Below are 11,848 nucleotides of genomic sequence, written 5' to 3'. Positions count from 1 at the left end.
GCAGGACGACAGTGATGATGAGGACCGATGAAGACAGCGAGTCCCTCGCAGATGAGGATATTGAAGAGAAACGACCTCCGGCTTAAAGGTTACGCCTGAGGATGGCCAATATTCGGGTGAACTTGCTGACGGCGTGAACCGTATACGTGTAAGTTTGTCCAATATGATGAACCTAGCAAGACAAATCATCGTACTGACTGACTACCTCGAAACAGCTCAAGCGAGCCCTGTCTGCGGATCCGGGCTCTGTGGCCACTGATAACGACACCACAAACGCGGGTGGTGACTCCGCCATGCAAGCTTCAATTGCTCCGCAGGCGGCCAGTCTGACGTCGGAATCAGCAGCGGTTCTTGAGCCGACGCTACCGAACTCTGTCTTCGGCAGCCCTATGAAGAAGCAGCGTCCGAGTATTCGGGGTCCAGGTGATCAGGTTCCGCCTCTCGGCCTGGCTGCGTCCCTGTTGGATGACAGTGTTGCACAGTCTACCATGCCATCTCAGCCGAACAACAAGAGAGAGGAGGTAGAGGAAGACTTGTGAAAGCGCCCCTTCAATGCTCGCAGGCTCTTCATCTGACTTGGCTGCTATGACGATATGATATAAAGGAACTACCCTCTCACGAAGCTGTCGTGGCGCAGATGATACAAGCTCATGACTGCGGACAAATGTATATATTGCCACACCGACACCTCTTAAATTGGTCTCCGCTGATAGAAGTTGAGCCCATAAGCTTGTTGCTTGCAGTAACACATTTGGGATTACTGAGTCGAGACTTCTTCATGAGTGCCTGTATAATTTGGTACTAACCCTGCGTACGAATGGCTCATATTTAGCTTGTGAGCATCAATACAGGGCACTTGATTCCACTGTCCCGCGACATGGCATTCTACAGTCACTCTAGGGGTGGCTTTCCTCCAAGGTGTAGAACGTTACGACATTTTCAAGCCAACCCTGACCAGCGAGTAATTTTGTATCATACACTTGCTCGTGCACACGTAGACAGATGAAATGCGCAATGGAATCAAGAGTGCAAATTATATTCTTCTCTACTATGTACATCATCTGAGGCAAGGTCAACGACCTCGTATAGGCTCATGTCAAACAAAACTTCAGCAGTGTGCGCGTCAAGCATCTCGCATCGACTTCATCACGTGTCCCGCTGTGCGGCAGCTGGACCAAGGATATTGCTTGCGACACGTGTCGCCAACGAATACCTGTTTTCTTCTGATCAGCAAGTGCTTCGTTCGGTGTGTCCAAGCAGATAGGAGTAACATCTGTTGTAAATTCAGACTGTTGAGCTTGATATATTGGATCAACATGAGGGTTCAGTTGGCCGTTCTTAATGGAAGATTGTGTCATCAGGAAGGAAGAGAAAGAAGAGAGTGCAGACGCTTTCATATTAGACTTACCTGTATTTGAAAAAAAGTCGACTGTATAGTGAGTGGTTAGCCAAAGGCAGAATGGCGATGATGTTTGTAGACAAAGAGAGATTCTTGTCAGCGCCTGGATTTGATTGCAAGTTTTTAAGGCCCCTGGTAAGCCCCCTTAGAAGCAAGAGAAACTTGAGGGGTGCAGTAAGCAAATAAAGACCCCGCCATTCATGTACTAAAGCGACATACGCAATCTACCTGGTCAGGGTACCTTGGTTAGGTACCTCAGGCGCTCATTTAGAGAGGGGAGCATGCCCGGGTGAGGGGCCTCTCCCAGTCCTTGATGCTCCAGCCACCATTAGCATTTTTGCGACACCTTGGTACATGAGCGGGACCTGATCAACCCCTCCTTCTAATCACGTCGCAGCCTGACCGCAAACCCATTCCGCTGCTCAACGACCGGTGCTTCAGACCATATTTCCTTACTGGGTTCGACAACGCACACGCTTGATACTCATAAACCAAGCCATAGGAATCCTTTACCATGTCAACTCCCAGTAAGTTAGCCCAACCCTCCATGCGACTTGGTGTTCGCGCTTCACCCACTGCGGTTACCCGGGGCTAACGCGCAATTTGTAGACTTCGAAGAGGTCGCGAGTACGTGCAAGAAAATACCAATACGATAGGCAACTCCGGCAACTGATCATTCCTGCACAGAGCAATTCGTCGAGTTCTACTACAACCAGTTTGATTCTGATCGCAAGGGACTGACCAGCCTCTACGTGGGTTCACTTTTGCATCTTCAACAACCACATCAAAGGCTAACATGTACATTCAAACAGCGCGAGCAGTCCATGCTCACCTTTGAGAGCAGTTCCGTTCTGGGTGCCACCCCCATCACCGAGAAGCTTTCCTCGTTGCCTTTCGAGAAGGTGAAGCACCAGGTTTCTACTCTTGACTCCCAGCCCACCGTTGAGGGCGGTATCATCATTCTCATTACCGGCCAACTTCTTGTACGTGTGCAAGCTTTTGCTGATCAACCAAATATCTCTATACAAAGACTGACGCGGCCTTACTTGGGTTCTATCTAGGTGGATGAGGAGCAGCGCCCATGAACTTTTCTCAGACCTTCCAGCTCATGCGGGACCCTTCGGGCAACTACTTTGTCTTTAACGACATCTTCAAGCTGGTGTTTGGCTAAGCTTTGGAACGCTTCTAGAGCGCCTCTTCGCCAATAAAAGACCAACTCGCTTGTTTCGGAGCGTTTTTCTTGCAGCACAGGACATGAGGCGATAGTAATGGACGCAGACCAACACATAGCAAAACAATACTCATGCGTTAAGCCTCCTGATCTGATAGACTGACACGATGCCCAAAGATCCCCACTGGTCTTTCTTCGCGGGTTCAAATCCATCCTCAGCTTGCCTGTACAGCATGATGTTTGCTACGCCATAACCCGAGTTTCTCGCACAGCGCTACTTGGCTGTCATTGTCGCAGTCCCGTCTTCTTCAAATATGAGTTGCGCATAGTTGCCACGAATTATCTCATGCGGAGGGTTGGCAATGGCTGTAAGTATGCTCGATTTAGGTCCAAGTCCGAGGTCTCGGATCCGGCCACTTGGGGCATCCAGCATATAGCCGTGGACCTGAAGATTTCGACTTGCTATGTGTTCTTGGATTGTGACGTTGGCCAACAGTGCTGCCACGCCGTCCTCGACGTTCCTTTCGGCAATCAGCATCTCTCGGGCGCCGTCATCCTGCAGATACGAGAGCTCGTTGGACAGCTGCTGTCGAATTGCTCTCAGCGGTGCGAGCCAAGTGTCCAAAGTGCCGCCTACACGCTTCAGAGCCATAGCTGATTGCATCCCCATACATTCCGAGTGGCCACAGATGACGACGTGTTTGACAGCGAGATGCGCGACTGCAAATTCGATGACTGCCGAGGTGCTGATGTCTAAGGGCGAGATAATGTTGCCCACATTGCGGTGTGTGAGTATGTCGTTAGGATGTAGGCCTGATATGTTGCTCGCTGGGATGCGGCAGTCTGAGCACTCGAGCCACACTGTCACGGGAGTCAGTCCTGCCCTCAATATGTCGCTTCTAGGGTATGCTGTGTCCGAAGACTCCGCCCTTACCTTCGGAACCGGAATCTTATGACAACGAGAGACGACTTACAAATGGATGGCAACTGACTATCGGCCTGAGATTGCAAAACAGCAGGCTTCTCGCCGGTTTTGTAGCCCGCCTGGGGCTGGAAGGAACCCAACATATATGTTAAAGTGTCTGGGCCTATGAGCAATGATTTGAGGGCTTGGGGCGTGCTACATTGCCTCACCTTTGCTCGACGCCATACAGGCGTCAAGGTCTTAACTTTTGGCTAGGCTGGTGGCAAGTTGGCCAGGACAAAGAACACGAGCAGAGTGTAAGCGTCGTCCGGTATCGAAATCAGTCACAGATGTCTGGGACAGAAGTTGAGGCATCGGGAGCGCCCTGCCCAGGTGACAATCACTCTAAGCCTCAGACAGGAGAACATGTATCATCAATAGCTACCCCCTTTGTGTTTGAAATCTAGACTCAGGACCAGGGAACACGAGAGGTCCCCGTGTAGCCAAGCGTCCGAACCCCATCCGGAATTTGATGCTGCCTTTTTCATGATTTGTATGGCTTGAACGAGCCAGAGCATCCTAATCCACCCACCTCCAGGTTCTGAAACGCAAATCAATCACCTAGCACATCGCCAAGGGCTATCACCACCACTTTAATGTCCCTGTCCTGAAACAGGTGAAGCAACACCTTAACAGTTGGCTCTTACTTGACTGGCCTGTGGGTGCATGATAATTCTAGTCAAACTGATATGCCTATGGCTGCATCCTCCTGAGAGCGCAGCCTAGCATCACGGAGAGAAGTTACATCAACATGTCTCAAGGTTCGCCTGGGGTCATGCAGGTTACAGAGAATACTAGCATTGACTCGTGAACCGTGACTCCTATGCCTTTGTGTGTATTTGCCATACTGCCTGCCTCTTGAGGAGAGGCAAAGATGCCTTGACAGCAGTAACAGCGTAATCGAGCTGCTGCTGCTGCTGACTTTTCCTATCGCGCAAAAGCAAAACCGGGTATTTCGATGTCTTAGACCTTGATGGCCGACTCGAGAGCCTTCTTCTTCTTGGCCATGGCGTTCTGAGCCTTCTGGCCCATGATACCACCACCCCACTGCTTCCTCGACTGCTCGGTCTTCTCCAGGTAGCCATCCTTGACGGCGGAAATGAGCTTCGAGAGTTCGCTCTTGTCCTCGGAACGGACCTCAGTAACGGCCAGAACGGCGGCAGTCTAGTCGCTAGTGTTAGTAGTTGAATATAAACCATTTCCGGCTGAACGCTCATACCTTCTTGTGGACAACGGTTCCGAGACGAGCCTTGCCCTTGATGATAGCGTAGGGAACGCCCATCTTGCGGCAGAGAGCCGGCAGGAAGATCACGAGCTCAATGGGGTCAACATCGTTGGGGATGAGGACCAGCGACGCCTTCTTGTTCTCGATCAGACCGACGACGTGGTTCAGGCCGTACTTGACCGTGTAAGGCTTCTTGCTGACGTCCTCCTTCTTCTTGCCGTCCTTGACGGCAGTGGCCTCCTTGACGAGGCGCTCCTTCTTCTCGGCCTTGGTCTCAGGGCGGTACTTGTTGAGCAGCTTGAAAGCCTGGGCGGCGGTGTTGCGGTCAAGGACGTGCTGGAACTGAGCAATCGCAGGAGGGACCTTCAGGCGCATGCTGAGGATCTTCTTCTGGCGCTGAAGACGGACATACTCGGGCCACTTCACCATGCGCGACAGGTTGCGGCGGGGCTGGATATCCTGACCAATGCCGAAGTTGCGGGCCTTGCGCTCGAGGAGAGGGTTCTGAAGTCATCATGATTAGCATTTTGCAGGAAGCGTGGGTCATAGTGTGACAGGTCTTACCTTAGGGCCCTTCTTGCCAGCCTTTCCCTGAGGGAAAGGGGCAGCAGCCACCTTCTTGCCGGACTTGGGAGGCTATCATTGAGGAAGAAAGACATCAGCGACTTGTTCAGACCACGTTGTCTTTCTTGAGCTCTAAAGAGACGACAATTTGCACGGATGTGCTCATCGAACGCCTCAAGCCATATCATCACCCAGTCCAGCAGAACTGCATTCTACTGAACTATGCAGGCGGAATGATTCGGTCTGCCGAAGCAAAACCGAAAGCTATGCTCGACGAGCTTGGAATGATGTGAGCCCAGAGTGCTCGACATTGTTTCAACTTACCATTGTGACAGTTGTTCCTGCGGTTGGCGATTGTCGGTTAGTGGGAGGAGGGAACGACGGTGGTGAAAGTGCGTGCGAATTTTATTCAAGTGACTTGGTGGGAAATATTCATTGCGCTAAAGCTGTGGGTGGGGTCATGGAGGAAAAAAAAAGGTACGTACTCTCTGCCGCCTAGGGTTGCTGTGAGGTGGTTGTGGCGCATGGGGGCCTTCCTTTCACGTGATACCCGTGCCGTCTCTCGGTCAGGTAGGTACCTTAGGTACCTACCCACTGTAGGTTATGTGAACGAATCACTACAGAGCATTACCTAAGGTCTGTAGAGTCTGGAAACGGTTCTTCTGGCATGCGGGCTGCAGACTGATGCTTGGTTAGAGGCTATCTTACCGAGAAATAACCCTTTGCCTTGTCTCAATGCAATCTCTTGCGCTCGCCAAAACACCTCGTCGAACTGGGGCCGAAGCCATCTAAGTTATCTCCACGCCCTCTCAACCTTCAGCCTGGTTGTGTCAGCGTCATAAATATCCAGCGGGCCTTCCACCAAAATCGAAGTCGAGTCATCACTCAAGTAGTAAAAAGGCAAGATGGCGCCGATCATGTGCGCCAGGTGCAACACTGACCGAGCTGTTGTTAAGAGACCAAAGAATCACCAAAAAATTTGCAAGGCGTGTTTCATCTCGGTGTTCGAGGATGAGGTGCATCATACAATCTTGTCCTCAAAGCTGTTCAGTAGGGGTGATAGAGTGGCCATAGGGGCATCTGGTGGCAAGGATTCGACTGTCCTTGCATCAGTCCTCAAAACTCTTAACGAGCGTCACGATTACGGACTTGACCTGATTCTTCTCAGTATTGATGAAGGAATCAAAGGGTACCGTGACGATTCTCTGGAGACTGTCAAGCGAAATGCCATACAGTACGACATGCCCCTGACCGTTGTGGGCTACGATGAGCTATACGGCTGGACGATGGACCAAGTTGTGGGTACCGTGGGCAAGAAAGGCAATTGCACCTACTGCGGCGTTTTCCGCCGGCAAGCCTTAGATCGAGGGTCGAAAATGCTGGGCATTCGGCATCTGGTCACCGGCCACAATGCGGACGATATCGCTGAGACAATCTTGATGAACCTCTTGAGGGGTGACTTGCCGCGACTGTCCCGGAGTACAAGCATCATGACGGGTGACGACAGTAGTGACGTCAAGAGGAGCAAGCCTCTCAAGTACTCGTACGAGAAGGAAATCGTCTTGTATGCCCACCACAAGAAGCTTGACTACTTTAGTACCGAGTGTATCTACAGCCCAGAGGCGTTCAGAGGCACAGCCCGAAGTTTGATCAAGAATCTCGAGCGTGTGAGGCCAAGTGCAATACTCGACATTGTCAGAAGTGGGGAGGATATGGCACGCCTCGTTCCCGGGTCATCATCAAACCCCTGCGCTTGCTCAGGCCAAGGCTCAACCGAAGATGACGATGTGCCATCATGTGGTTCCAAACAGGGCCACAGCATGGGAAGCCAACTCGCCGTCATCGAAGCGAAGTCTAGCGAAGCCGCTGTGGAGAAGGCTTCAGAAGTTGATTTCACCTTCACGAAAAACAATAAAACCAAGACACAAGCGAATGGGGCTACGAGAAAGGAAGCCTCATCCATCACGGACACGATGAGCGAGCTCCAAGTACTAGGAAAGTGCAAGCGATGTGGTTACATGACCAGCCAAGCTTACTGTCAAGCTTGTCTCCTGGTTGACAGTCTCAACAAGAACAGGCCCAGATTGGAAATAGGAAACAAGTAGCTCAGTCAACCACCTTAACAAGAAATAGTGTATACAAGATTATGGCATTAATCATTGGATCCCAGGGTTTTATGTTACTGCCCAACCTTGACTTGTACGTCTTGCCTGCATCCGCAATGGCACAAATAAATTGCCCTGTGGCACTTGATGTTTGCTCTCAGTCTCAAGTTCTCAATCGATATGTTCGGCTGCATTTCTAGACCCGCCATAAGTGATCGCGAAGAACCACCAAAGCTCTGCCCGGCCCATCGCCCCCAACTTGTTCGTCTGCCTGAATAGCTTACGAAATCCTCTTTTCTAGCTGTAATTAGGCTGTCAGCAATGTGTTCCTCTTTCAGAAGGTGAGAAGAACTGGGCTCAGCTCACTCTCCATGGGTTATTGAGTTCGAAACCGGTCGGAGCGACAGGATTGTCCGTCTGTCCTCTAAGGTTGCCCGTTAAGCGACGGTCACGATCCATCACTGTACAAGCGGTCGGATTAGCTGCATGCGATAGGATGGAGTATCGTAATAACGGCCTTACTTTGCTATGGAGCGGTCAGCAATGGTCCGTCCTGAACACGTCATGGTAGGGAAAAACGTACCTTGTCCCACTGGTCGAGACTGTACCGAGGCTTCTTGCCACCATTCTGAATACCCTTGACAACGGCTAGACCAGTGCCAGTGATACCAAACATCTGTGACAGGTATCAGAGTCATCACTCAGAACGAATCTCTGGCCTTGCATACCGCAACGATGATCCCGTAAGGGATCAATGTCTCGAAAGGAACAGGCATGATTGTTGGCTGCTGCAATGTGTCGCTATGGGGAGGAGATGTTGAGACGACCGTGAGCCTGCCTTGCGGTCTTGCCGCCAATTGACTATTTGCGAATGGTCTAGGTGCAGTGTCGCGCGGCGTAAATGCCACTGGTACGTTGCGTTGATCGAAGGGTTGTTGCGATATCTCAAGTGAGGTCCCAATGGAAAGCATCTTAGTGGTCGAACATTGCATACATGCCAAGGGATCCTTACGTGATCAGCTCAGCACGTGACCATACATCAACTTCCAATCTAATTAATTGAGTCTTCACTGACGGTTTTGGAACTTCCAGCGTTATCTTACGAATACGGCCTTATCTGAACGACCAGTCCAAAGCCACGGGGTGTGCACAGTGTGTCGCACATTAATGGACTGTCTAAAGCAACAACACCAGCTTCGGTGGAATTAGCTTTACTTCTCAACACCAGCTCCCGGGCGCCATAAGCTTTTTCACTGTTAGTTTCCCTGGCTCGTAATCTCAGATCCTAGGAGTAGTACTCGGCAAACCGAACAGGACCTACAGTTTGCGTTCCTGCAAAGACAGCCCACCCGCCGCCCCTGGCACTCTGTTCGCACGCGACAGGCGCGTTTCAAGACCGCGTTGTTGCGCCCTGAAATGGGCCACCGACACTGCCTCTGAGCTCTTCGAACTTTTCACTAGACCCGCGAACTCGGTCATAATACGCATCGGATACAGAACCAGCTTGAAAGCCAGCCGAAATGGCGAGTGCCCAGCTAGCAGCTGAAGAGGAGCTGCAACAAAGCGTTGTGGTTTCTGAGGAGGACCTGGAGCGCGATGAATCGGACTCCTCGAACGCGGCAATGTTACCTTATCAAAATCAGGACGATACATCGGAACCCTCGAGAACTGGGTCCGGTAAGCAGTCATACCTGCACGTCAATGGCTTGGAAGACTCGACAATCGAAAGACCCGGCGGTCCTACAGCGACCTTGGTCTCTAAGAATGCTGAGTCTATCGAAGATGATGCGGAAGGAGAGGAGGACGCCCCGGGCGAAGATGACGGCGCTGCAGATGCCGACGAAATTGTGGACCCCTACTACGATGAGGACGATGCTGAAGGGGAGGAAGATGTCGAGCATGTTGTGCAGCTCAACATGGATCAAGATGACGGCGTCGGCGAAGCAGTTGAACAGTCCACAGAGAGTGTGCAATCTGGTGAAGATGAGGAAGACAACGATGACGAAGGCGTTGGCGCTGTGAAAATCCGGCCTGGCGACACCGACGACGAAGATGATGATGTCGATAGCGAACAATCACATTCAACTACCGATGGCTCGGAAGACTCGGACGGCGCAGCTGCCTGGGAGGATGCCCCAGAAAGTCACGAAGATGAGGATGAAGAGTCAGGTGCTGCAGGTCGAACTTTGTGCTTGTTCTGCAAACAGGATGAAGAACATGACCCGGGCGAAGACTTTGAGGACTACCTAATGTGCTCTCATTGTGGCGAGAACTGTGCGTTTGACACCAAAGACGAGACTCTGCATACTGACATTTTCCAGCACATCAATTTTGCGCGCGAGAAACCGGTGCTTTGCGATCGCACGATGGTATGCGGCTGTTTTCTTTGAGCAGTAACCAATTTGACAGCTTTAAGGTGCCAGTACTAATGTTTGAGCGTAGATGCAAGTCTTTGGAGCTGTCCGAGCTGCGTCTCGTCTACAAAGCTGACCGCCGAACCTGCTGTCACTCACCTAGCTAATGGAACGACCCAACCATTGGTGCCTACAACTGGCGCTGTTCCTAACCAAACTCAACCCATTCTGGAGACATCTGATTCGCATATACACGATGATCAAGACGTTTTGGACAAGCAAGAATATCCCGATGTGGATGGCGATGACGATGAACATGCACGACTTCTTCGAAAACGCCGAACTTCTCTCTCTGAACCCGACGACAGTGCAATGTTGCTTCGTAAGCGTCGGCGGCGCACGCCTGAAGAACAACATTCGTCGCGTGAAACCACGTCTCACAACGCTCAAAGCGAGGCTGGTGAGACAGACAAACCTCGAAAGTTGCGCCTCAAGGTGTCTCGGAATCATGCCGCCGTCACTATCACCAGGCGGTCGAATAGCATGCTGATTAGCATCCGTGTAAACCCTGCCGGCTTACGACATATCATGGTGTCCAAAGCATCTTCAAATCGTAAACGGACGGCAAGGAACGAGCCGGCGCGATCAGTTCGACCGAGCCTCACAGCGCTGTCGACGCCATTCATGTCATCAAGTAGCTCTCAGCCATTCTACTCCTTCCTTGATCGAGAGACGGACGATATAAGAACAAAGCCCTATGGCGGCATTCTTACTGACGTCGAAGCTGACACGTCTCGCACGTTACCCACGAATGATGACCGCAGACGCTTTGACGAAGCCAAGCAAAAGGCTGAGGAAGAATGGAGGACTATGCACGTCATCCAGATCAGCCGCGAAGGCGCTGAAAAGGCCAAGAAGGGTAAAAAAGCGGCTGGTCCGGCTAGCCAAATCGAGTGCATCGAGTTTGGCGGTTGGGAAATCGACACGTGGTATGCAGCACCCTACCCCGAGGAGTACAGCAGGAATCGGATTCTGTACATCTGCGAATTCTGCCTCAAGTACATGAACTCTGACTACGTGGCATGGCGCCATAAGCTCAAGTGCCCGGCTAAACACCCTCCCGGAGACGAGATCTACAGGCACGGGTCCATTTCTGTGTTTGAGGTGGATGGGCGCAAGAACCCGGTCTATTGTCAGAACCTCTGTCTGCTCGCAAAATTATTCCTCGGCTCGAAGACCCTCTACTACGACGTTGAGCCCTTTCTGTTCTACGTACTTTGCGAGTACGATGATCTGGGCTACCACTTTGTCGGGTATTTTTCGAAAGAAAAGCGAGCCAGCAGCCAGAACAATGTGTCTTGCATCTTGACACTGCCGATCCACCAGCGCAAGGGCTACGGCAACCTTCTGATTGACTTCTCCTACCTATTGACACGCGTAGAGAAAAAAACCGGCTCTCCGGAGAAGCCGTTATCTGACATGGGTCTTGTCTCGTACAGAAATTACTGGCGGCTCGTTATGTGCCAGTATCTGCTGAAAAGATGGGATGGTGGTGGTGAAGACCGAGGGAGCCCGGTTGGACTGAGTTTCCGTCAGATCTCAGACGACACAGGACTCACCCCCCGATGACGTTTATCTCAGCACTTGAGGGACTGAGGTGCTTAATTCGGGATGCCAAGACTGGCCCTATATTCCTTTCGGCTAGACCTTGCGTACTGTAGAGAGTACGTGTCGAAGTGGGATGCTAAGCAGTACGTCAAACTCCACGAAGAGGCTCTGGTCTGGACGCCTTACGTGATGGGGAGAGGAAACACGACAAATTTTGAGCTGGGCCCTGCCATCACTGCCATGGCTCCCCGGGAAGAGGAGGAAGACCGCAAGATAGTCGCGCCGCCACTTGTTAATGCCGTTTCAACGGGCGTGGCTTTGGAGAGTCAGGGCTCGGTTCTCGTGCCTGCGGAGATCGGTCCAGCACCCGAGAAGCTTACTCCAGTAGATGGTGTAGCAGATGAACAGAGCGCCTTAGCGGACCAGGTCCGCGAATCGACAGAGCCTCACGACGACCC

General features: G+C 51.7%; 7 protein-coding genes across 7 annotated transcripts in view; 4 read left to right on the top strand and 3 right to left on the bottom strand.

Moving 5' to 3' along the window:
• VDBG_09316 (conserved hypothetical protein) overlaps positions 1–539 on the top strand; it is a gene marked incomplete at both ends in the record, with an annotated part of 1,810 nt that extends 1,271 nt beyond the window's left edge. The window contains 2 exons of the mRNA XM_003000775.1: positions 69–148; positions 216–539. Coding sequence (XP_003000821.1) covers positions 69–148; positions 216–539 — 404 coding nt within the window. The remainder of the gene's footprint in view (positions 1–68; positions 149–215) is intronic.
• A 1,187-nt stretch (positions 540–1,726) lies between these two features.
• Positions 1,727–2,484, top strand: VDBG_09315 (nuclear transport factor 2; the record flags this gene model as incomplete). Its single annotated transcript, XM_003000774.1, has 5 exons — positions 1,727–1,926; positions 2,009–2,026; positions 2,087–2,151; positions 2,212–2,382; positions 2,461–2,484. The coding sequence occupies 5 exons, from the start codon at positions 1,914–1,916 to the stop codon at positions 2,482–2,484; spliced, it is 291 nt and encodes a 96-aa protein (XP_003000820.1).
• Positions 2,485–2,844: 360 nt separating this feature from the next.
• On the bottom strand, positions 2,845–3,638 carry VDBG_09314 (carbonic anhydrase; the record flags this gene model as incomplete). Its single annotated transcript, XM_003000773.1, has 2 exons — positions 2,845–3,431; positions 3,545–3,638. The coding sequence occupies 2 exons, from the start codon at positions 3,636–3,638 to the stop codon at positions 2,845–2,847; spliced, it is 681 nt and encodes a 226-aa protein (XP_003000819.1).
• An 859-nt stretch (positions 3,639–4,497) lies between these two features.
• Positions 4,498–5,650, bottom strand: VDBG_09313 (60S ribosomal protein L8; the record flags this gene model as incomplete). The annotated part of the gene is made up of 4 exons (XM_003000772.1): positions 4,498–4,698; positions 4,754–5,263; positions 5,324–5,395; positions 5,648–5,650. 4 exons carry the CDS (start codon positions 5,648–5,650, stop codon positions 4,498–4,500), a joined length of 786 nt encoding a protein of 261 aa, XP_003000818.1.
• Positions 5,651–5,939: 289 nt separating this feature from the next.
• VDBG_09311 (conserved hypothetical protein) lies at positions 5,940–8,379 on the bottom strand (the record flags this gene model as incomplete). Its single annotated transcript, XM_003000770.1, has 5 exons — positions 5,940–7,729; positions 7,795–7,889; positions 7,951–7,954; positions 8,012–8,104; positions 8,157–8,379. 5 exons carry the CDS (start codon positions 8,202–8,204, stop codon positions 7,709–7,711), a joined length of 261 nt encoding a protein of 86 aa, XP_003000816.1.
• VDBG_09312 (ATP-binding domain-containing protein) lies at positions 6,229–7,428 on the top strand (the record flags this gene model as incomplete). The annotated part of the gene is made up of 1 exon (XM_003000771.1): positions 6,229–7,428. The coding sequence occupies one exon, from the start codon at positions 6,229–6,231 to the stop codon at positions 7,426–7,428; it is 1,200 nt and encodes a 399-aa protein (XP_003000817.1).
• A 569-nt stretch (positions 8,380–8,948) lies between the features above and the next one.
• The window catches only part of VDBG_09310 (histone acetyltransferase mst2), a gene marked incomplete at both ends in the record, with an annotated part of 3,556 nt that continues 656 nt past the window's right edge, over positions 8,949–11,848 (top strand). The window contains 3 exons of the mRNA XM_003000769.1: positions 8,949–9,797; positions 10,017–11,275; positions 11,504–11,816. Of these exons, the coding sequence (XP_003000815.1) occupies positions 8,949–9,797; positions 10,017–11,275; positions 11,504–11,816 (2,421 nt within the window). The remainder of the gene's footprint in view (positions 9,798–10,016; positions 11,276–11,503; positions 11,817–11,848) is intronic.

The sequence above is a fragment of the Verticillium alfalfae genome, genomic scaffold (assembly GCF_000150825.1).
Source record: "Verticillium alfalfae VaMs.102 supercont1.14 genomic scaffold, whole genome shotgun sequence".
NCBI classification, from domain to species: Eukaryota; Fungi; Ascomycota; class Sordariomycetes; order Glomerellales; family Plectosphaerellaceae; genus Verticillium; species Verticillium alfalfae.
Note: the sequence above shows the minus strand (reverse complement) of the source record. Positions and strands in the feature narration are given on the sequence as shown.